The following is a 23,889-nucleotide window of genomic DNA, read 5'->3' on the forward strand; positions in this document are numbered from 1 at the left end:
GATCGCTGCAAAAAGTCCCAACACATGCAAATACAGAAATGTGCTTTGAATAGCGATAACGACAACAATGTTTCCATGGGACAGAAACAAGTGAAATTAGAGAAGTCTGCTACTTGTCAGTGGTGATGGAACTTCACAAAGCATTGAACTACAGCCAGGTTTAACACTTTTGGGGCTTTTTTATTTGCACATGTTTTCTTAATTTGCAGTACTTTGACCTCTTTGGCCACTGTAGATTGCCTTTATAAATCAGTCTGGGATTTTTCTATTGCGTGCATTTGCATTGTATTTATTGATTATCTGTTTTTGCAGTGACTGCTGGCTGTACCGCAATTTTCCCCTCGGGATGTAATAAACATCTCTTGTGCTGGACTTTTCCCATAGCTGAGAAAAGCAAAGTTATCTCAACAAGGGTGGCCTGTGTCGTCACTTTGCACGCAGTGGGGATTTCTCCCAGTGTTCCCGGCGGTACGTGAAGGCAGCAGCGATCCCGGGCCGGGCTGTGAGGAGCTGTGGGGGATTTGAGATCCTCCGGTCACATGTGTTCTGAGTCGTGCGGTGTCCGGACTCAAACAGACCAGCAGCTCCCGGCCGCACCAACGATGTGACAGCTCAGCCTTCACTTCTCTTTCATCGAACTCTCGTCGCCACGTTGTTGTCGTTTTGTTGTTGTTTGGCCGCGGTCGGTGTGTTGGACAAACCATGGAGCCCATAACCAAGTGGACGCCGAAGCAAGTTGTCGAGTGGATGAGAGGTAAGAAGTGTGGAGCACTTTGTGTGCGTGTTGTGTGTTGTGTTGTTTTAGTGTAACATGGCACATACAGGGGCTCGTTCCTGTTCATTGTCTTCTTCTACTCCCAGTCGCTCCTCTCGGTTATCTCCGGCTGGTTTCGTAGAAACTGTGACAACATTCCTCCTCCTCCACTCAGCCTCACAACAATGGAACCGCATCTGCTGTGACTCTCACTGATGTGGAGCAGTTTCCCCTTCAACTGGGTTTCCTCTCCTTTAACACCACGGCTCGGCTCTAACGTTTGAGTCGTGCGTCCATGTTGACTTGATAAACAAACACTAGCCCGAAAAAAAGAAACTTGTTCGCCAACTTGAAAAGATACTTCAATGGAAACACAGAGATTAATTGTGTTTCTTCAACTTCAAATGATTAGATTAGCTAGTTTAAGTTCCCTTTACTTTGAACTTAATTAATGCTTGAAGTTATTATGCAATAGAAGTTTGATTTATTGTCAAATACAATTTGTTCTCTGTCAAACAGGTGTCATGGTCCTGTCTCACCGCTTCTCCTCCCACTGATGTTGAGCTATTCAGTCAGCTGTGCTATCTGTCCTATACCACTGCTCAGCTGAGATGTTTATATCATGCTAACGTTTTGATTTGAGAGACAAGCATCAGCTGAACACTATACGGCGTAAAAATAAACTTCTTTACCAACTTTAAAATATACTTCATTTTTTAAGTTAAATTACAATTTAGTTATTTTCCCTGAAAATAAATGTTTGACTCTCTGTCATATTTCTCTGTCAGAAACAGGCTACTTAATCCAGTCTCATTGATACTTACTCTCAATAACTGATGCTGGGCAATTTCCTTAGCTGAAGTATCAGCTGAACACTATACACTGAATAAGCAACTTATAACAACACTAAAATTGGTAACTCACGAATTAATTAAGTTTCTTCAACTTAAAATAACATTTTGTTCGTATAACTTGTTCACCTGATTTGACTTTAATTTTTTCTGTTAAGAATTGTTTGATTGATTCTTAAATACACTAACTTCCCTGTCAGAAACAAGCAACAGTCTAACATAACTTTATAGACTCTGCTAGTATTAAAAATAGTTAGGAGTGACACTGTCATCAAAGTCTGTACACTCACAATCATTTCAATACTTATTTCTAGATGAAGTAATACTGATGTCAAGTCCATACTGATTTGAGCAATTATCTAATTATGTTTACAAAAAAACGTATGTTGCCAACTCACTCCCTCTTAGCAAGTCCACTTTGTTAAACAGAGCACTTTTCAGTCAGATCCCTTTTTGGTGCTTTTTGAGTGTCTGACACATCCATAACAAACCATTCCCTTCAGGAATGCACGCAATGGTAATGTCATCATTCCTCTTTTAACCCGAGTTCAGTCACAGCACAGGTATGTCTAGTGAGGGACAGCAAATGGTATGTGAGGTATGAGGTCGTTGCGGTGCTTCATTCCAAATGCTAACCAGTGAAGTGTGTCTTTATAAGTCTGCTAAAGTAGTGATGTGCTGTTTATGTGTCACAAAGATGTTTGTCTTTGCCCTCCGCTCAATGGCATTTTGACAACTCCCAAAACAAACTGTAGGTGCTTTCCTTCTTTTTTTTATCTCGTGAATTGAATTTCTGAGCTCTTTGGTCATCATTTGGATCTATAGCAGTGTAGGTAACTGCTGATTGAGACATGCCCTCCAGTGCTCATCTATAGCTGGGAGCTGAAGAGGATTGTGGAGGGTTTAGGTTATATGTGTGTAGTTAGAAGAGCCCAACCAAGGCATGTGTGGTTTGAGGATTAGTTGTCTACACAGGCCCCATTGCTGTCAGACTCCTGAAAATCTGACTCAGCGGTTGTCTGTGCAGCTCTGAAAACCACTGGATTTGTAGAGAACCCCCCCCTTACAGACACACATGGTAGGAGTGAACTATCTGAAATGACAGCAGAACATTCATGGGAATGTTTCAGAGATCCCTTTCACATACAAACCCGGAGCATGATTAGGGGATGCGGAACAAAGGTCAACTTGCGGCTAACCATTCGTACCAAATGACCTGTTGCAGGGGAAGGTAGCCGTTCCTGTTGTCATTGTCACAATGTAACTTCAGCTTTGTTTTAGATTCAGGGAAGCGGATGATGCTGCTTTGCACGATTGTCCCTAAAATGTAGATTTTTTCCTCATTGTGGTCCAGGATGGCTGAATAGTCACTTGCATGGGTGACTGAGATCTTCGAAGATATACTTAAAGTTGATGCTGTCAAAAACTGCAAAGTTACGCCGCTAAGATTGGGCCAGATTTTGCCAACAGTTTCTGTGCAGTTATCAGCCAAAACATGTGGCATGTTACCACAGTCTTTGTTTTGTCTAAAGAATAGCTTGTCTGATCCTTCCATGCCAAAGACAAGCAGCATCACACTGTGGTAAACCCTAATTTAGAGTAGGGTCATGGCCTCATGTTGACCTATTCACACCAATGGCAAACACGGGTGTTTCCAGAGTTGTAGTGCCTGTGTGTAAGAAGTAAGTCCCAGTAAGGACTTTGCTTGTAGACCTTCGCTCTCTTTAGCCTTAGGTTGTTTTCCTGGGTAAGACAGGGACTTTTTGTGTATTGAGACAGTTGTTAATCACTTGCATTGTTCAAGCGGATCAAATGGTGGTTTGTGAGTGTTTACTGCTGGTGAAAGGGTTTTTTGTTCCCTACAATTTAAACACACTTTTGTATTTTGTTTTTGGGGGACTCAAGATGCCCTGAAGCACAGAACCTACACCACACGCTCTGGTCCTCCAGCTGGACCTGTGAGTGTCGTGTGATGGATGTGCCATATGTCATGTGTGGAGCTACGTGCCCCAGGGGTAGTATGCACTTTTTCTAATGACAGTGTAGATGGCACAACACGATAGGTTTGCAGTAAATGAATTGAATTTTCAATTTGTGGTGATGGCTAATTCAACAAGAGTTTGGGGCTAAGTTTGAAGAGCTGTGGCATTAATAGATTGACCTGCATACCCACGTCAAAAGTGTTAGTCACATGCTGCTAGTCATTTTCCAAATATAGTCCTGAACCCTTATGGTCAGTGCCTCAGCTGAGACAGACTGGCACTCACCAGGGAATGTTTAGCACCAACTCAGCCAAATATCTTCTCATTTACTAAACACCCTTTCTTTTTGTCCTCTACCGTGTAGTTACTGAGAGTCTGACTGCCAAGTTTTAACAAGGCATCCCAGAAATGTAAACCCAAACAACTAATGTCTGACTAAATGGCTTTTATCCAGTTCTCTAACAAGCCCTGGCTTTGCAGGTCACTAGACATTGGATGTCTTCCAATATTTTCTATACTTGAACGCTGAATAATCAAATTTCAAAGCCATGTATCTGGAGATGAATTAGGCATGTGAACTTAACTGATGGAGTTTATTTGGAGCACAAGGTCATGATTAGGGTCATGCTGGTCTATTGGCCTGCATCCATCTCATACCACTTTAAGACTAAACTTCCCTGTTTAGCACACATATCCATACAAGGCCTGACTCCATTGACTTATCAGTGATATGTTGGGAGCTACAGTTGCAGATGTGTCTGTTGTATGGGCCCATAACTTGATGTCTGATATACATGGTCCAATGCAGGTTGTTATCCTACGTGTGCTTGATGTGATTGGAAAATAAAAGCGTGGTAGCGATGGTGTATATAGCTGTATCATGCCTCTCTAATAACACCAAGGCGCAGAGTCTGTAATTACATTGTCAGGCTACATCCATATGGATACGTTTTCTGTTTTTAAATGGTGTTTTATAAGTAACACAACCGCTTCCTCTCGAGCTCCATATCAGTAATAATCCCTGTCCATTCTAACAAATATGTATACATCACATGACCATTTACATATACAGGGTATGTGCGTGCATGTGTAAAACAGGAAGCAGTTGCCTTTAAAAAGTAAAACTCGATATGATACGGGTATCTTGAATTTGGTACTGGTCCCCAACTGTAACATTTTTGTATGTGTAACACTTGCATTTTCTATTATATTGTTGTTGTCACTACTGTAGTGCTTCCATATTGGCAAATGGTCCTGCTTTATCTTAAATATATATTGTGTCATGATTGTTTTTAGTGGTTACTTACGTGTACTAGGGCTGTGGGAAATGACCAAAAAGGAGGTTTGCATCATATTATCACATTGATCTTTCTCTATTCCCTGTTAGTTCCAACCCTTTCAGGGATTCATTTTGTCACCATTTGATTTAACATGAATCGGTACAAATATAAAAAGGTTTTATGGCTAGTTTTTCCTTACCCTTTTTGAGGGCAGAGGATGTCACACTTTGTTAAGCCCTATGAGACAAATTGTGATTTGTGAATATACAAATAAAATTTGACTGATCGTTGTAATTCTGTTGGTTCCTTTTTACAAGTTCAGAGGTCGGTACCAAGAGAGGTGACATACATGTGTTGAATATGATTTTGTCTTTGACCAAGTGGCCACTTGAAAAAATAATACCAATGAGTCCACTCAATCTAAATTACCTCACTGATGGGGACCTTCAACAGGCTTATCTATACCAAAGAAAGTGAGGTGTGGGCAATGATGGCCTGTGATTCTTATCTGGCTGAAACAGGGACTCCTTTAACTGGAGTGTGAACAGACGTAATGCAGACGCCTCAACCTTATTAAGGCATCCACTGCTTCTGTTTTAGTGCTGGCTCTATCGGAGAAGTGGATGTCTATGTTTGGAAAGTCTCCACAGGCATCATTAATCCAGTTTAGCAACCCTTATGCTGTAGAAGCTGTGTGTATATGCATCAGGGTGGACAGGTGTCAAAGTAATCCACAGACATAGGATTTAGGAACAGTGGAAATTTGCATGCCCGTTCCAGTGGTCTCATGTATACAAGGAAGTAGGGTTAGGTTAAGGTTAAATAATTATTCAAATGACAAGAATTCCTCCCTCAATGTTAAAACACCCTTCTTTGTCATTTACCAGTTACCAGTCCCACAGCCATGCAGCCTTTAAAATTGACTTATTGTGTTGCACTGATGGGCAGATAACCGCATTACTTTTCATAGAAAATGGCCTTTAGAGTTCAGGGGAAGTGCTGTAAGTGGATTCCCCCTGGGGAGGGATGACTGAAAGGGACTGCCGTGGTTTTGTTCCTGTTGGCCCCTCCACGGCCTGTTTCTCACACGGCCCGATGTCCCAGCCTCAGAGCCTCAGGAGCTCCAGCATATGGGGACTTCTAGAGAAATCATCAATAGTTTATGTCATTGTTCTAGTGAGCTAGACAATGCAAGAGTTAATTTGTTTCACTGAGGGTCAATCGCTTCTCGCAATTTGAGCTTCAGGTGAGTATGTTCAGCTTTGATATTGTGTTTGCACAGTACAAAACAATGATCCTTCATGTTTGCAACACTTAATAGAGGTTATTACTTTTATCAGGCAAACAATATCAGTTTACACTACCTGTGAACCCAACGGTTCTCCTCCCCCTGCCAGGGGAGGAGGCCGAATGTCACCTGGTACCCTTGCCAACCTGGGATAGACCAGTTTGCTTCTCATTCAAATCTAAAATATGCATTGCAAATCTCCCCCGATGATCTCAGCTTAGCAGGGCCTGTGAGCTATTTGGCCCTGCTCTGCTGTAAGAGCATTGCCCCGCGAAGTGCCATGCTTAAGCCGTGAGAGTAAAAGCTCTATCCTGAGGTGGCACAGCGTGTAAAGTGTAATTACAGGTCACATGCTGACTGACTGACCTCTCGTGCATGGATGTCAAATGCATGCACCTGCCCACACCCGCTGGTTTATGTGCTTGTGTGTCACAATTATGCCTGAAGGCTCATTGTCACAGTCATGTGATTTGAGAAGTTTAAACTGCCACACCAGGTCCGCGCGGCTGCACTTGTGAAGAGAACGAAAAAGGAAGCGTAGGGCTATGTTGATATTGCCTATCAAAGCACCGCTAATGCAGTTATGCGCAAATAAGCACAGAACATGAATGGAATGCAGCCTCCTGATGGTTTTTTTTACTCCCAAACTGCTCGGCGACAGAGCAGTCAAAACAGGTCACACATGTCCTTTGTTGCATTTGGGGCCACCAGTTGCTTTTAACGGATTTAAAACGCTGAACCCAGTCGAATTGATGGTCTCCCCCCTCGCTGACCAAATACACACAAAGCCCTTTCATCCTGCCACCAGCTTACACTGTAATGGAGTGCAGTGTCATTATGATTATGAAGTGATCTGTAGTTTTATGAACTGTTACCCACTTGTGGGTTTAGCCGGGCAGTTGGGTAGTTGCCAGATCAGAGCTTGTTCATAACATGTCCAGACTAGTCCTTATTTTTTCCAGTAGTCCACAGAGGCTGGCTAAATTCCTGTCTAGCTATTAACAGTTCTGAAAATTGCTGTCCTGTGGTTAAACTTTAGAATGACTAACTTTCATTTTGCAGTCCATTCAACATTTTATCATGTGTTCATATCACAAATTAACTAGATACAGGCTGTTATTGTTGGTAAGAATCCTTGCTTATGATTTATCTTGCTGTGAAATGTCTAATAAACCCGTCAGCTTTCTTGTTGACTGGTTACATTACAGAGTGTTGATAGACCTGGCAGCATGTACTGGGCCAGTCTGTGTTTACACACCATTGATGAGCCCACAGGTCCACCATGCAACCTGCTTCACACACATTGAGTGGATGGTGGGATGAAAGCATTGTGCTTTTAACCAGGAAACTAAAACACCTGCAAGATTGAAGGGAAGTTTCATATCTTCTTTGTAATTATTCATATGTTTGGTTTTCCACGGAGCACAAAGGCACATATGACTCTTTTACAGCGAATTTGAAAACAAACTTATTGGGAAAACACTTGTGCCAAGTTTCAGTTTGCATTTGGTCCCCTTGAAATTCACCGTTGGGTTTCCACCGAAAATTCCACAAACAAATTTTAGTGAAGTCATGTGGAAACAGTTTTACATCCTGTTCATGAGGGATTCCACATCACCATCCTACCTTAAAGAAAAACCACCATTTCCTGATCCTCTTCCAGCAGTCATGGCATCCTGCACACAGGACACTTATTGACAGATCCGCCCTGACATCCTTAAATTGGAATTCTTTGTGACATCTCTCAACTCACTGAACTTAAAATGATCAGCCAGAGGCCAAAACTTGACAAATCTTGTGTCGCATCTCAGTCACGTTGGACCCGAGGCTGAAAACACCAGCACGTTTCAAACCAAACATTTTTTTTTTCCCTCTCGATGTTTTCTCAATAGGTTGTACAAAGGACGTTGCAGGAAAACATAGGGGTTTGAATTTGTTTAAGCAGGGAGTGGTAGATCCTTGACCTGACGAAACAACCATGGGTGAATCGAATGATTCCACCTTTTGTTTCCCTCCGTGCACCTGGGAAAAGCCTCCCACCTGCTCTTCTGTTTGTATGTGACGCCCTTTCCAGTCAACAACACATTTATTATTCATAGGAGCATGACTGTCCCTTCCTAATATGTCATGGCTGTGAGGGACACCCACTGGTGCTGACAAGAATACAAACATACCTCACCTGGCTGCAAAAGGGCAGTGTGGTTTTCTTTTGATTAGGGAGATTAGCGTGCATGTGTGGTAAGAATATATGATTAATTTAGAGCATAAAAACTTAATGTGAAAACTTCAGCAGAATAACCACAGTGCAACATGCAGTGTGTGAATGTTTGTCTGCGTCATAGGTGTCCTGTCCTGGTGACACACTGTGTCGCTCACCGCTACCTTTCATTGAGGATGACTCACCCTCCCCCACCTGGAGGCTTCTGGTAGCAGGGAGAACAGGATCAGCCGCCTACTGCCTGCAGGCTGCTTAGTAATGTTTTACGTTGCATAATTTATTCAAGTGTTCGTTATATTTTGTCCTCGGTGTAGTAATATGATGAAATTAGTCATTAAGACATTTCTGGGAAAGCTGTTGATGACTTGTTGCTTTTCGTTTTGGAATGTAGCTTGTGTTTTTTGAAGAGGCGTGTAAGTGTGGGAATGTGTGTGTCTTTTTGTTTTTCTGGTCTTGTACAGAGAGGATGGACAGACTAATGATGCTCTCAATCTTTTTGAACCCCTTCTCCTCCTCCTCCCCTGACCTGCCCACGAGCCAGCTATAAATTGCTGGATTGTTGTCACGCACTCCTCCTCCTTCATTTCATCATCCGCCAACTTTCCCCAACCCCTGCCGCCAACACCAACACCACCACCACCCCCCCACCCTCCTCCATGGCTGCGTGCGAGTGTAAAATCGCAGGTAGCACCCTCAGATTTGCGTGTGGACAGCCTAGGTTGAGGAAGGGACATCCACTGTGCCAAGGTCACTGTCAGTTTTGATTGAGTAAATCCTCTGCATGGCTTGGCAGTAGAATCTTTCTTTCTGCTTTTTCAGCTTGGCTTTTTAACAAGATTTGAGCAGGGATTTACCCTCTGGGAGATTTGTGGCAATTAGCAGGTTGTTATCCAAAGATTATTATGGGGATCTACATTAGGACCAGAGAAAGTACTGCAGTCAACCATATGAGCTACAGGGACAATATTAAGCTATCTTTGGTTTAATTCAAGGCTGGGTCATATTAGTCCATTTCTTAAAGGCTAAGTCAACCATTGTCATCGAACATTAAAGTACATTGAAGCAGGTTTTTGAGTTGCAGTGTTACTCTGTCTACCAGCAGAATATTCCCACGGCAGACTAAATGAGTGTTGCTCATTTCCTTTGCCAAACCTTGTTCATCTTTGTTGTGGTTTCCATAGGCAGCTATTATGGTACTGGGTAAATGGGTCTGTAATAAGCATGCAGGGCCACCCTGATCATACATGTGATGGGCTGAACGCTGCTAAACACAGATCCCTGTTTTTTTTCACCACAACCTGTTTGTGTGTTAGTGGCTTCGACTTTGAACCCAGGTTTAGTTTTGAAAGGGGTTGACACTCAAAAGTGGTCATTTTCCTTTCTTGTCTTTCCTTGTCTTCCTCTGTCTCTGCCCTTTGTTCCTCCACTTTTTGCGTCTTTGCCTCCATCCCTGTCTGTTTTACAGCAACTCCCTAATTATAGTTTTGTCGTTGGTAAATGATGCATAGGCTGTAGCAAAGCACGGGTCTTTTAGATGTCCTGTTGACACACAAACAGCGCTGCTTGTTATGCAACTCATCCCGTCTTTAGGAGTGACTCTCATGGCCACACAGAGTGAATGTCCTCAGTGCTTTTCTCAGTTCTCTTTTAACGTCTCTTGTGATTAAAAATGGAAAAGACAACAGCGTTTCCAGATTCCAAAAGTGACAGTCTGCATCGTATCTTTCGTGTTTTTCAAGACACAAAGACTGGGACTATCTTGGGATACTTGTCAACAGGTGGAACCATGACAATAATCACGGACATTATAGGGGGCCAGGAAAAACGTAGCATTATTGTGGTGGGTGGGGATGGAGGAAAAGGACTGGGAAGAGAAGGAGGAGGTGGGGACTTTTGAGACATTCTTAGGACTTTGTTGCTTTCTTTCGAGGGGGTTTATGCTAGTGGCAACGAGCTGCAGCGTTGCTGGGCAGCAGACTGACTGGAGAGGGATGGGTGTTTACATTGTCTTTAGAGGTTATTACTCAAACCCTTGCCCCTGACTAACCTTCAAGGCCGGGCCACATTACCTGTGCATACTGTCGCCACCTAATCAGGAAGGACAGGGGTTCTTTACAGCTTTATAAACCTGTTCTCAGATATCCCTGTACCTATATCCCCATATAGTACATAAACTAAATGTCTGTCTGTGTTTGCCCAACTTTATATGATTTATCTTCCATGCCTTTATCTTAAGCTACAACTGTTTTGGTTGCTTTCGTTAATGCGCCTGCAGCAGTCTGTTTCATCTCTAGCTCCATCTTGTTTCTGTTCCATCTTCCTATCAGCTTGTGACCAGAAGTCATCATGTATCATGCATGCCACACCGAAATACCTGTCATCACCCCTTGTTCTCTTCTGCTCTGAACCACATCGCTTCCAGAAATCACCTCTCACCTCACTCCTGTCAGTATTAGCTGAACCACTAGAAATAGGAGGAATTTTAGAAATCTGACTAGTTACCCAGCATTGTGCCTGGGGTTTGTGGGCTGCTTGAGGTGAGGATTAACTGAGCCCAGGGGGTGGTACTCCCAGCCAAGCAAACTTTGACCCCCTCTTCTCTCGTCAGTCATCGTCCATCATGCTGTAAGAGACAGAGCTGCCTTTGTCTGCCCGTGGAGGGACCGGCCTCAGCTGCTTTTTCTCACTTAAGAAGCCCACTCGGGACATGTCACTGACATTTTGTAGTTGTCTGTGTTTTAGATCAGAGTACATGAAGTGAAACAGTCTTTGTTTGCAGGAGGAAGCAATGATAAGATTAAAACAGGGGTCACACATGGCCACAGCTTGTTAAGCATTCAGAAAATTGATAGAACCCAACCCATCACTAACTAACCCTCAAGTGAAATTCACGGTGAACGTAAGATGTGTATATGGAAGCCGGCGCAGCCCTCTTTCCATAGTCTGCATTCATTTCATTTGTATTTACGTATGCTTTGTTAAAGCTTTGGGATGTAGAGGAAACGCTGCAGTACCACCTTAAATCGTGGGGGACAGTGTATCCAATAATTCAACCAAAGACATGAGGCAGAATTTTCAACAATGGCATCTATTACTGCTTTTGGATATGCACTGGACTATGCAGTACCTCTGTATTTTCTCCGGAGGAGATTCATGTGTACAAATGTCCGAGTGAGACGCTCCGTTTCTTCGATTTGATCCGCCTGGCCTCCAAGTATGAAGTCTGTAGAAATCCAGGAGAAGTCGATGTGAGATCACAGCAAGAGACTCCCTGCCGGATTCAAAACAAGGGAATGGGGGCATTGATGAAGGTTCTAAAACACGGCCAACTCAAAAATGCAAAAAGAAAACAGTGAAGAAAGAAGACACAGACAAGACCTCAAAAGAGTCTGTGGTGATAAGAGCCGAAAACTGAGGTAATACGTCACTTCCTGCTTCTGCCTGCTGCCCGTAGGTCATGTCTGAAAACAGCATATATGTTGTTATTTCACAGGGATATTGCTTTTTCCTCTTTCTTAAAAGGTACATTATCCAAACCTCCTCTACCATCACATTGCATGTTGTCAAAAACTCTCCACTTTGCGCTTCCTTCTAATGGATGTATTGCTTATAAACCATGCTCAAATAAACAATGCAGGAAACGTACTCTTATGTCAAGGTAGCGTAAATTAACCATAACCCTGTCCTGTAACATGCAGCATCAGTAAAACCTGATTCAACAATAACCATGAAACTAGGTGAATTTTAAGAAACATATTGTTTATAACGAATGAAAGACGTACTGTAGACAGAAACCTGTGTGATTCTCTACTGTCCACAGATGAGAACACAACATGCTGATAGGCTGCTGTTGGCGCGCCATTGTGTAGCTCCTATCCCAAGTTCCCATTGGAAGGGCCTGTCCAGTGTGTGTACAGGCGTTGTTGTTGTCCTGTGAAGTCATGCATTACAGGATAGCTTAGTAGTTGCAGAGAGGAGCTTTTTTCTTTCTTTCTAATTACAACATAGCCTGGTCCAGCCAGAGACCATTGTGCATGAGCGCTGTGAATTCCCACAATGGAGCTGCTCAGCAGAGAACAATGAGTCAAATTCCGCACCATTCCCCACAGGTTCAGAGGCCGGGCTCACAAATAAAGACAGCAGAGTTACAGTGGCTTTGCTATTCTACACCCAGTAGCTCTCCCACTGGCCCCCCCAGTGGGGATATTGGTTTGTGTTTGTGTGTTCTTGTTTGTGTGTGTGTCTGTGTGCATGTTTCTGTGTGTGTGTTACAGGGTGGCTCAGCTCCCACTGGGAGCAAAGTAAGGGGTTGAAAGATGGGGGAGGTGAAGAGGCCGGAGCTTTTTTGTTGTTTTGTTCTTTCTGTAGGAGGCAAAAGACTGTTCACTCTTTTTGTAGTGTAATCCAACCCCTGAGAACGAAAAGTTGGCAACTAGAGGCGGGATTGAAGGAATTGTTGATAATTTTTGCAGATGACAACATTGAACTTGTGTAAAGTGTCATACCCAAACCTGTGTGCAGCAAACACTAAATTGGTCCTCAGGTACTTTGCTGCATCAAATCTAAACTAAATCTGCAGTTTTTCTCCTTCTGGTGGGACCGGGAACTATTGAGATGACAAAAATAGCTCAGACATTAGCAACAGTTGCTGTTTTTTACGTTGCCAAAAATGTGTGCTTACACAGCCTTTACATAGGCTGCGGAGCTCAAAGACCTCCAACAGGGTCTAGCTCCACTTGTAGCATCCAGACTGGGAATTATCTGGGTTCTTGCTTTCCCAGCTGTACAGAAATACGACTGGGTCCAGGACTGTGCCTACTACGTTCACTGAAACAGTTGTGTAGGTAACTTATTCTGCACATAATGACTGTTTACTGAATGGGAGAGGTTGGGTGGTAGGAAAGACCCCACAAGTGAACGGCAGGTGCCATACTGAGACACAATCTGACATTTGCCAAGCCCCTGCTTCTCTGTTTATTTATTGAACATCAATACTGAGCCAGATACTCTCTTCTCTCTCATACTCAAGAAATCGCATCATAATCAACTTCATGTAACTCCAGCATTTGGTTGCAGACAATGTATTTTCTGTTTGCTCATTCTTAACAGTGAATCAGAGGACATGATAAAAATATATATTTTCTACTCTTTAAAGGACTGTGCAACCCTTAAGTATAAATTATTAACTCTTAAAAATTGGTTAATTATGTTGTTATGTTGTTAATTGAAATGTTACATTCAGCTTTAAAGTGTAGTATTGGAATGCTTCCATAAAATCGGGTCCAGTTTGATTAAGTTTCTTTTCAAAATAATGTATTTGGGGGAAAATCTTCAATTTGTGTCTGTTCCTCTGCGTCGCAGTTACACCCACTTGCTCTGGTTTCAGGAAATTTGCCAAGTGGTTCACAGAGGCCACTAAACTTCTCCAAAAAGTGTTTCATCCTGGGCCGGCTTTTCAAAAGCATTCACACGGTCTTCCCTGCTGCCTCCCCCTCCCCTCAATTCACAATAACGTGACACTCTATCTCCTTTATTACTTTCCCTGCCCTTAATGAAAATTGATAGTCTCACACACATACACACGCACCCTAGAAGCCATTGATCAATGCCCTGTAAATGTTTTATAAGCCCCATTGTAAGGACACCCCTCTTTTATTCAGAAGGTGTCGATGGTTGGGTCCACAGGGAGGGATGGCTGTAGTCTGTTCCTTTGAGGGCCACTGAATTCAAGGCATTTAGTTTCTAGCGCACATTTAGCCTTATTCTCAGTCACTGCTACCATCTAAAGTGGTAGGTCTTCTTCACTGATTTATACAAACACACTTAGAATTGTTCCATCTCAAAGGAAATGCAGATCAGTTTGGACCCTGAAGTGATCTCGAGTTTCTAAACTCACCAGCCTGCACTACGACCAGGGCCAGGAGCTGTGGGGATAACACACTTTGCTAATGAATAAATTAAATTGAAAGCTGTCTAGAGCCAAGGAAAGACCCTTCATTCAGCTATTAGTGGACGAGGATTCTTTCCTCACTCGTTCACCCTGTTGTTTCATTCCACACTGTTTTTCCCATATCTGGTCTGCATGGTTTTACAACAGCCAAGCTAAGAAAAACACACAATGTAAGCCACAGCACGTTTTATTGGGAGCGGAACTGCACAATTCCCTTGTGCCCCTTTCCTCTTCTTGTCTTTAGTTAGGGTGGTGGCACCGTTCCACAGGAAATGCCTTTTTAACGCAGCAGGAAGGAGAAACTTTGTCCCCTCAGGATCCGAGTCTTTGTTTCCATCTAATCACATTAAGTGACTAGCCTAGTGATTGAATTTGGCTTGTGTTTGTGTCGGTTTGGGCTCAGACCAGTACTCGGTCCCTCTTACAATTCAGAGCGTACTCCTCTGCAGACTGCCGGCTCATCAGGGGTTAGGTTTAAAATTCCCAGCTCAGGAATCAGCATGCAGAGGAATGAGAAAAATGGTATCAGGCTAACTGGACTTGACGTATGGCGGCTAATGGTTAACAAGTCATGCTGGATTTTTCCTTTTGATCCAGTGGAGATGAACTGAGCTCTCACATGTGTCTCCTTGAGGCCTGAAAATACTGCTATAAGTGAACTTTGATGCCATAATGGAATTTTAATGAATCTGAAGGGAGTCCTTTGTAGGTAGTTTAAAATCTCTGGCCTACACAGTGCAGAATATCCAGATGTATAGTGTCATTGTTACGTGAATTTTCACTATTAGTGCAGCACAAAGGGCTGCAATTGTGCAATATGAAGGAATCATGAAACCGGGAAGTTGACTCCTGTTCCAGCTTCTATAAAGTGTTGTCATTGCGCTCCAGGTTAACCAGCTGCTTCACAATAACAGCCCTCCATCCTATAAGTCTGACGGAGCAGGTTTATACTGTTAAAGTGTCTGAGCTACGCTAACTTAAATCCCCTGAAAAGTATTTTTATTGAACATTAGAAATTAAAAAAAGCAAATTTGCCTTAACACGTCTGTGTTGTCGTGGCTTAATCAGATCTATTTTTGCAGCGACCAAACCAACAACCAAGAAATCTGTTATGAAATAACCAAAACTGTTCAAACTTTGGCAGTAATGGGTGTGTTTGTGCTGTGTACTCGTACTCAGATTTGGCTTTATTTGTCACTTCCATAATACAAGTTATAGCATACACAGGAGCATACTGTCATACCCAACAGATCATGGTGCAGGTCACATTTAAAAACAACATAAGGCACATTAAGATGCATAAATACATAAAAAGGAACAGTGTTTTAACTTAGCAGGCATTCAGATTAAGATTAAGATACGTTTATTTATACCAAACACATGCACAGACATGCAAAACACACTCTTGCAATGGTAGGTAAATTTATCCTCTGCATTTAACCCATCTGGTGCAGGACACACAGAGCAGTGAGCAGCCATGTACAGCGCCCGGGGAGCAGATGTTGGGGGAGTAAGGTGCCTTGCTCAGGGGCACTAGACAGGGTAGGGAGAATCCTCTTGGATTTTTGGACAGATCAATCCAGGTTTGTCTTTTGTTGTTTCTCCGTGGAGTTGAATCAGAGACGAACCACAGACCTTTTCTGCCCCATAGTCCAAGACATTTAAAGTGGAAAGCAAAGTGTGCATATTTAGAAAATAAGTTCTCAGGGTCTTAAAAGCCAAAGAACATATATTTTGTAGTTTGATCTTAAAAACAGGATACCTAGAAGTGGAATCTGCTATATTGTTTTACTTTCAATAATTCTGCATCATGTATTTCAGCAAAACCTACATTTGTTTTCATGTTAAATGCTTATAACATCTTGAGTTGGTGTATGTCATGTGCACTTTTCTATGTATACTCTACACAGCTTGTTTGGTCAATATTCACTGCACACACACTCAATGAACGCAGTGTTTCCTTCTTTCTGCGACACATGCACAGACTCAGTGTCACAGAGGCATGAAGATATGAGGTGCCATTCACATTAATGGCTCAGTGACCAGAAAACGCACCCAGCGTGTCTTCACTCACAACTACATGCTCTGCATTTTATATGGGCGCTGTTATCTGCTGTTAAGTTACATGTTGCTAAAAATGTCAAGCCTTGAATATCTCAAATGCAAACGTATCCGCCAAATCATACAGGGGAATATTATGTGTGCAGTTTATGCATGTGTGTGTGTGTGTCTGGTATGGCCAGAGAGAGGGAGTGTGCTGTGCAGCTGACAGGTCTTTCAGGGAAGCAGGGCGCAGGGCCATGTAGCTGCAGCTGCCCCCTCTCTATGCGCTCTTTGATGGGGGAGAAAGATGGCGTTCACTTCGGCGCGCACACACACACATACTAACACACAAACACACACAAAGGCTTGTTCTTCGCTCAGTTGTCCCAATGCTACTCGAGCGTCCACTGAGGGACACATCGCATGCACGGGGAGGGTGTGTTTGTGAGTTTGCTTATTGCAATGCATTGTACATTGTGCTCGTTCTGCAGCATCTGACGAGCTGTTGCTTTATTAATGGGAGTTACACACTTGTGGGTTCCACAGCCGTTGGGTGCACAACAGTCCAACTCATTTGTTTTTGAAGCTTCAAATAGTAGAAACAAGCACGTTTATTGGACACGCACACATACACACACACACACACGTGTAAATATAGCCCTCCATTGTTTAACCAGCCTTACAGTCTTAGTGGCCTCAACTGTTACTCTGATTATAATGTGTTTGTCTAGCGAGGAGCAGAGATAGAGGACCCACCTGTTCCTTATCTAAACTGCACACACACACACACACACACACACACACACACACACACACACAGTTTAGGGACACATGCTAATTACACTGAAGGATACAGTTGATCTTATCTGATCTGTGAGCGTTGCTTTTTATAGGGGCAAAGATCTTGACAAATGACATTCGAACAAGCCTTTCAAAATATGAAACCCTTTTTTTTGGTCTAATTAGTGTTTGTCATTTTCATTGTGTGTATCAAGGATTGGACGACAGCCTGCAGCAATACGTGGGCAACTTTGAGCGGGAGAAGATCAGTGGGGAGCAGCTACTAAAGATCACACATCAAGACCTGGAGGAGCTCGGCGTGGCCAGGATCGGACACCAGGAGCTGGTGTTGGAGGCTGTGGATCTTCTATGCGCTCTGGTCAGTACATTTCTGCTGCTGAAATGTTTGTACAATGTGATTCTACTGGAAGGTGAAGTAACAAACAATGGGGTCTTTTGATCATCACCCCCCCACCCTCCTCTATTTCTGCCAGTATCCATATTTACTTGTTCGGCCTGTATGGTTTCTGGTTTGGTAGCCAGGGGAGGCAGCGATGCATAAGGGCTCATCATTTCCCACACAGCTCAGCAGGGTGTGGAGGCACCACAACCGACAAAGTGGCCTGAGGACATTAGGGAACAGCAGTGTCACATAGAGAAGAGACATCGGGTCAGAGGGGCTTGGGCTCGAATCATCAGGTTGAATCTATGGGGGATTATTAGAGGCAGTTATTGGTGTCTATTATGTAGCAACAAGTGACAGCTTGCCCTCTCCCCACACTCTACATTCCATGTACATTCTAAAGATATGTTTAGAATTTATGCTCATGAGCAAAATGAGCAAAATGACAGAAATGTCAGTCGGTTTCATTCCTGTCGCTGCAACCCTCTGCTGCCCTGAGCCACCTTTCTCAGTTCATTCAAAGGTCCCCGTTTGGCTCTCATTAGTCACTGTTGCAGAGAACCACCTGACCCGTTGTCCATCATCACAGCCTCCAGAAGAACTGCCGACAGAAATTCCTCTGCCTTCAACTAGTGAGCACGAAAAGAACGATGAAAACCATCCATGCTCCGACTTGAAGGAAAACCAGGTTTTCAAGCAGATGGGATCGATTTGGAGTTTTATCACTTCCTGTGCCATAAAAGTCCCAGATTGTGGTCGCAGTGTCAGCGTTTCTCTTTTTACATTTGCTTAAAAGGCTTTACATTTATCGTTGGGGGCGGTTTTATTTTTACCCTAAAGAAATGTGAAAGGAAAATCCTTTGTTTCTCACATTAGACTTTATGCTCCATCGACGCTGATCTGAAAGTGGTAGGTGACAAATGTTTGAATCAACTTATTTTATTGATTGAAATAGATTGGGTCTGTTTGGATACTGAGTAAAGCAGATACAGATTTGATATACCTCTTATTTCTCCCATCTTCCAAGGTTATCAGCCTGTCCACTACAGGATTATAGTATCTTCCATACCTAGAACCATTGGATCGGACACATGGAAGCACTTTGTGTATGAATGTGTGCCTTCTTACGTTTTGATAGATTCACTGCTCATTGATATAATGTACATCCTGTGGACCATAACCTCTTTTAACAGCACAGTAATCAAGCCCAGATTCTTGTCCAGCCTTTGCATCAACACAGTGAAAACTTCAGTCATTTTCCTCTGGAGCCGCTTCATAAAAAGTGCTTCCTCAGCTTGGTTTTATTATTTGTAAGTATGGTCCTTTCCTTGCATGTGAACTTGAATCTCCATCCAAAATGTGCTGCTGCTTTCTAATACTTTGTGTACATCTGTACTTTGGTATAATGAAAGATATGAAGAGAGCATTTGGCATATTGCGCCATCATCCTCTCTCTTTTTCTTGGAACTTACAGCCTGGAATGCTGGACTCTCAGCGACCTTTCACCTCTGGTTGCATTAGTGAGGAGATCTTTTTCTTCGTCCGTTAGAGGTTTCCTTATTAAGAACGAGGTCTCAACCTTTCTCAGGCCCCCTGGGAGGAAGTGAGGCCCCCCGATCCAATTAGCTTTAACTGTGGCAAGGTCACTGCTACCAACTGGACCACAGGCCACAGCCACCATAAAAACTACCAAAACATATAAAAAATAACTCTTGTACACCTAAATTAGTGGGGTTTTTGTGAGTTAACCCGGGTCTGTGCAGAGAACCTCCCACTGGGTTGTGCATATGTGAAAGGCAAACTCTGGCTAAACTCATTTTTACCCTCGGGTCATGTCTAAAAACGGCTAAAATGTTACACCGGTAAAGGTGCAGGGTAAGCATCTTAACTGACAAAAAAATAAAGATAGCACTGATAAAAACCCGTATCTCCTGCACAGTCATTTGTCGTGGGAACGAATGCAGACTGTATCCATTCCCATTGCAGACAGAAAACAGATGTTTGTGGGGTTTTGACCAGTGGAAAAGCTTAAGCTATCAAGAGCAAACTACTGACTTGGGACTAAGAAAAAACATGTTAATTAATGTTACTGTTACGCCGTGATGCCTTCTGCAGAGTCGGTGTTGAAACCCAGCACTTCTGTATTTGCTCTCAGACCCCAGTGACCCTCTCAAACACAAACACCTCATGATAGTCACGAGCACGTTAGCGGTGTCCAACAGTGACTGAACACACAGTAAATGGCAGATCATCTGGTCGCAGAGCAGCTGTAAATGTATTTTACTATTGCCTAGGGTCGAATCTAACCCAAAATGTAACACAACACTCAGACTTTGATGGCCCATTTTAGCAGATGCACATATAAACACACTCTTTGTCCAGACTACAGACATTTATATATTTTATAGTCAAGTCAGATCCATGTAATGCCTGTGGCGAGGGCAGGAAGTGCTGTGCTTTGATACCCAGTATCCATTTCTCCTAGGGACACTTACATCAGTATATGGTCCCTTCAAAGAGCTTACACAAAAAAAAAAACATCCCTTCCGTCTTGATTCTAGATTAACTCAGAGTCTATAAAAAGGCTTTGAAAGTGATGTAAATGTGGCATGAAATGTCATTGAGAATGAAGAATTGTATTTGATTGGAACCACAGATTTCTTTGCTCAGGCGTGGTTTTCAGCTCAGCTGGCAGTGCGTGACAAAGGCTCGAGCCGGACATCTGCGCGCCCGCCAGAGCTGTCGTGACTGCTGTGTGATTGGCCTGCTAATGAAAAAGCCAGGAGAGAGGTTTTGATCTGGAAAGTCCTCACGCTGCCTATTTGGGCTCAACGTTTTCACTTGTGAACTGTGCGCATGGCTGAATGAGAAACCAAACCATCAAATGACTTTCCATATATTCTTTGATCAAGTTTGCTTCTCTTTAATGGTGTTTCAACGTGCTATTTCATGTCATGTGAGTCAAGTTGCCTACAGCTACTGTTTAACTAGTCCAGTAATTCCAGTGGTTCCTTTGGGACTGAAGTAAGTGAAATGATTTGTATGTTTTTTTGAGCACACGTTGGCAAGAGGTAGTGGAATAAACAGAGACGCTAACCACTTGCAGATCTCCCCTGGTGTTTGCCAACACATACTTTTTTTTTACTCCTTGCAAAGCAGATTTAGCTACTGGAACATCCCATCACACGTACATCACACGTACAGCAGCACTGCTGGCGGGCATTGCAACACCATGTAAACTGATAGTCACCAGGACAAGAGCCTGGCCTCCCCTTTCCGTATTACCTTTAACCAACAAATCACTACAGGACCATTTATTTAATGAAAACATCAATAAGTGGTCATGACATCCTCCAAGAAAAGCCCTGCATTAGTCCGGTTCATAGCTGGACTCTGCTGTTCTCAGTGACCCTCGAAGACACAGACATGTGCTGCCTTGTGCATGTGAATAACCTATAAAGTGCAGGAATGCAGAAGCAGGAAACAACCCAGCCTCAAGAAAGCAAACTTTGCTCCCCTTCATAGGAATCAGGTGATGGCACGTGCCCGTCCTTGTAGAACTGAGGGTCAATTCATGTCTTTGCTCGTTCTCAGAGTCAAGTGCATTTAAATCCCGCCCATCAAATTTATTGTGCAGGAAACCACACATGGAGAAACTACCTCCCAGGTCTGGACTGTGAAGGATGAGTCCTTTTTGATGTTGACTTTGATTGGATTGATTGCATGCTTTTATTTTCAATGTGTATTCGTTTACTGTTACAGAACTATGGAGTGGAAACGGACAACTTGAAGAATCTTGTTGTGAGGATGAGAGCTGCCACCAACAGTCTGCACATGGCGACGAGTGATAGAAGGAAAAGCCCGGCGTATGAAGGCAGCACCTCTCGCAAGCCCCCAAACGACTTCCTCACCTCTGTGGTGGAGCTGATCGGCGCCGCAAAGAGCCTCCTGGCTTGGCTCGACAGGTACTTAAACCATCACCAGCACCTTGCACTGTGTATCAGATCAGGTATGACAACAGGTTGACATCTGATCGCTGCTTAAACTGGCTGCAACCCAAAGAGTTTTGCATAAAGACATGATTTGACAACACTGTGTGTGAGGTGTGGCTGATTCCAGACTGACGGGAGGGTGAAATTAATATCTTTGTTTGGATGTGATGTCTGTATCCCCTCTGCTCTCCCGGTGACCTGCTCCAAAACACTGTAAAAGCAGAGCATATTAAGCAGTTTGCCAGGATTGAGTTTTAGTGTTAGCGGGCTGGAGTTAAGCTTCTCTTTTTGTGGCAGGCTTTGCTCGTGTAGGTTCAGTGAAATCATGATAGAACAGAGAGCGGTACAACAGTCTTTAGATGTGCTTTGAATTAGGTTCGAGATCAAATAAACTCACATTTGTAATTTTTTTTTTTTAATGAGAAGATGAATTAGAAATGTTAATATCAAATGCTAATATATTTTTTTGTTAGCATTTTTGCAGCATCCCATTTACTAACTGGATATAATATTGACAGCACATTGGCAGATAAAGGCTTTAGAATTAAATATGACAGGCAGATGAGATGAAATTGAATTATTAGCATGCAACTCGAACTATTGACTAAGTAAGTAAGTAATTTTCTTATTTTGCCTAGTGAATATGCAATTTTGAAAGAAAGGTGAGACATATTCTTCTCTGTATAAAAAGATAATAAGTGTATATATCGTATCCGGAATCAAACAAAACAATTTGGATTATTGGATATTGGCAAAAATCAACTATGGTGCATTCCTTTTCATTAACAAACCTTCGTAGACTTGGTGCTGCAGCTGATGGTCTATGCTCAGATGGTCAGAGCAGAGAAATGGTTATACCAGAGCGGTTTCAAATATTAAATCAGCATGTTTTTAACTTTTTATTTTCACCAAGTAAGCAACAAGTTACGATTAACAGGCGAGTCTCACTTTCTTCACTGGTCCTTTGCATCTGGATGGAGTGTCCTCCACATGTCAGCCCTGCTGCTCTGTGTTGTGTTGCTAAAGCTTCAACTCAGATCTGATCTAATGTGATGAGGCCCACTCACATAATTCAGGGACCGCATGGAGGTTTGGGGCCTGATGTTTGCAGAGCTATTTTAGAGTTTGTAGCCTTTTTTTAAATGGTGACATTCTTGAGTTACAACCTAGTCTGTCTTTGGTCAGTCACCCACACACAGTGAGCACAGCAAGGTGCATCTGCTGTGAAGCTTAATGTTATAGCTGACTTCATGTTACTACACAGTCACATATCCAGTTTCAGTTTTTAGTGTTTTACAACTTGAAGACTTCAGAGATATCAAACGTTGTTTTTCTGTGCATTGTTTTTTAAATTGTGCTGTCATGCAGTTTGAGTGAGATCCAATTTCAACACAACTCTGCAGGCCATCACTGGTTCCTAATGGTCTCCCTTTCCTTCTTTGTCTGCTTGCAGGACGCCTCTTACAGGGATCAGTGACTTCACAGCCACCAAGAACAAGATCATTCAGCTGTGCCTGGAGCTCACCACCACAGTTCAACAGGTCTGTAAGCTAGTTAGCTCAACAACACCCATGTAGACCGCCTCGGGGAACAGACACACAAAGCCACACACACATAAAATAGCTTTTTTCCACTGAGCACATAACAGCTCAGGGGCACAGACGTGCAGGATAAAGTGCAGGAGAAGAGAGTTGTGGGAAATGTGGTCTGGCAGCGATGGCAGACGACTGAAACCAGCAGTCTCGAGCAAATTATTGCAAATGCTGATGTTTTTCTTGGTTCTGTTTTCCTTCTTGTGCTGCCTAATAAGGACGACCCCCATAGTGCTGGGGCGTTTAATGGTAAACACTGCTTTTGTGTTTCCAGTTTCATAAAAGCCACCGGTGCTCTTTTAGCGGTGCTTGACAACATTCCCCAGGCTGCTGTACTCCCTCAGCCATGTGGTTCCTGTTTTTGCTTCTCCAAGAGGCTCTCAGTGGGAGACCAAACCGTATGAAAGCACTTCCTGCGTGGAGGTTGGACGCATGTATGGGGAGGTGGTTCATCTGACTGCCAGATAGGCAGCTAACAGTGAAAGCAGAGCCGCAGCAATCATCCACATCCATATATCTGAGACTCTCTGCAGAGAATTGCCCTAACGTTGCATCATGGGTGTTTCTTCCGACAGTTTTATCCAACCAGCGGTGGTTGTTCGTACATTTTCTCTAAACAAAGGCAGCTGGTGAGTTTCCCTTTAGTTGTTATATACAATCTGTCCCCCCCCAAAGGCTTTGTCTCATAAGCAACTCATTTTACACTGCCAATGAAAGTGGCTGCCGAGACCACAGGTGTCATTTTTTAGAGGGTTA

The 23,889-nt window shown here is 43.1% G+C and overlaps 1 protein-coding gene across 1 annotated transcript in view; it reads left to right on the forward strand.

Annotated features, from left to right (window-relative positions):
* The first annotated feature begins 513 nt into the window (after positions 1-513).
* LOC133962010 (connector enhancer of kinase suppressor of ras 3-like) overlaps positions 514-23,889 on the forward strand; it is a 33,899-nt gene continuing 10,523 nt past the window's right edge. The window contains exons 1-4 of the mRNA XM_062397440.1: positions 514-754; positions 17,362-17,525; positions 21,312-21,514; positions 22,995-23,082. Coding sequence (XP_062253424.1) covers positions 703-754; positions 17,362-17,525; positions 21,312-21,514; positions 22,995-23,082 — 507 coding nt within the window. The 5' untranslated portion in view covers positions 514-702. The remainder of the gene's footprint in view (positions 755-17,361; positions 17,526-21,311; positions 21,515-22,994; positions 23,083-23,889) is intronic.

Source organism: Platichthys flesus, chromosome 10 (assembly GCF_949316205.1).
Source record: "Platichthys flesus chromosome 10, fPlaFle2.1, whole genome shotgun sequence".
Taxonomy (NCBI): domain Eukaryota; kingdom Metazoa; phylum Chordata; class Actinopteri; order Pleuronectiformes; family Pleuronectidae; genus Platichthys; species Platichthys flesus.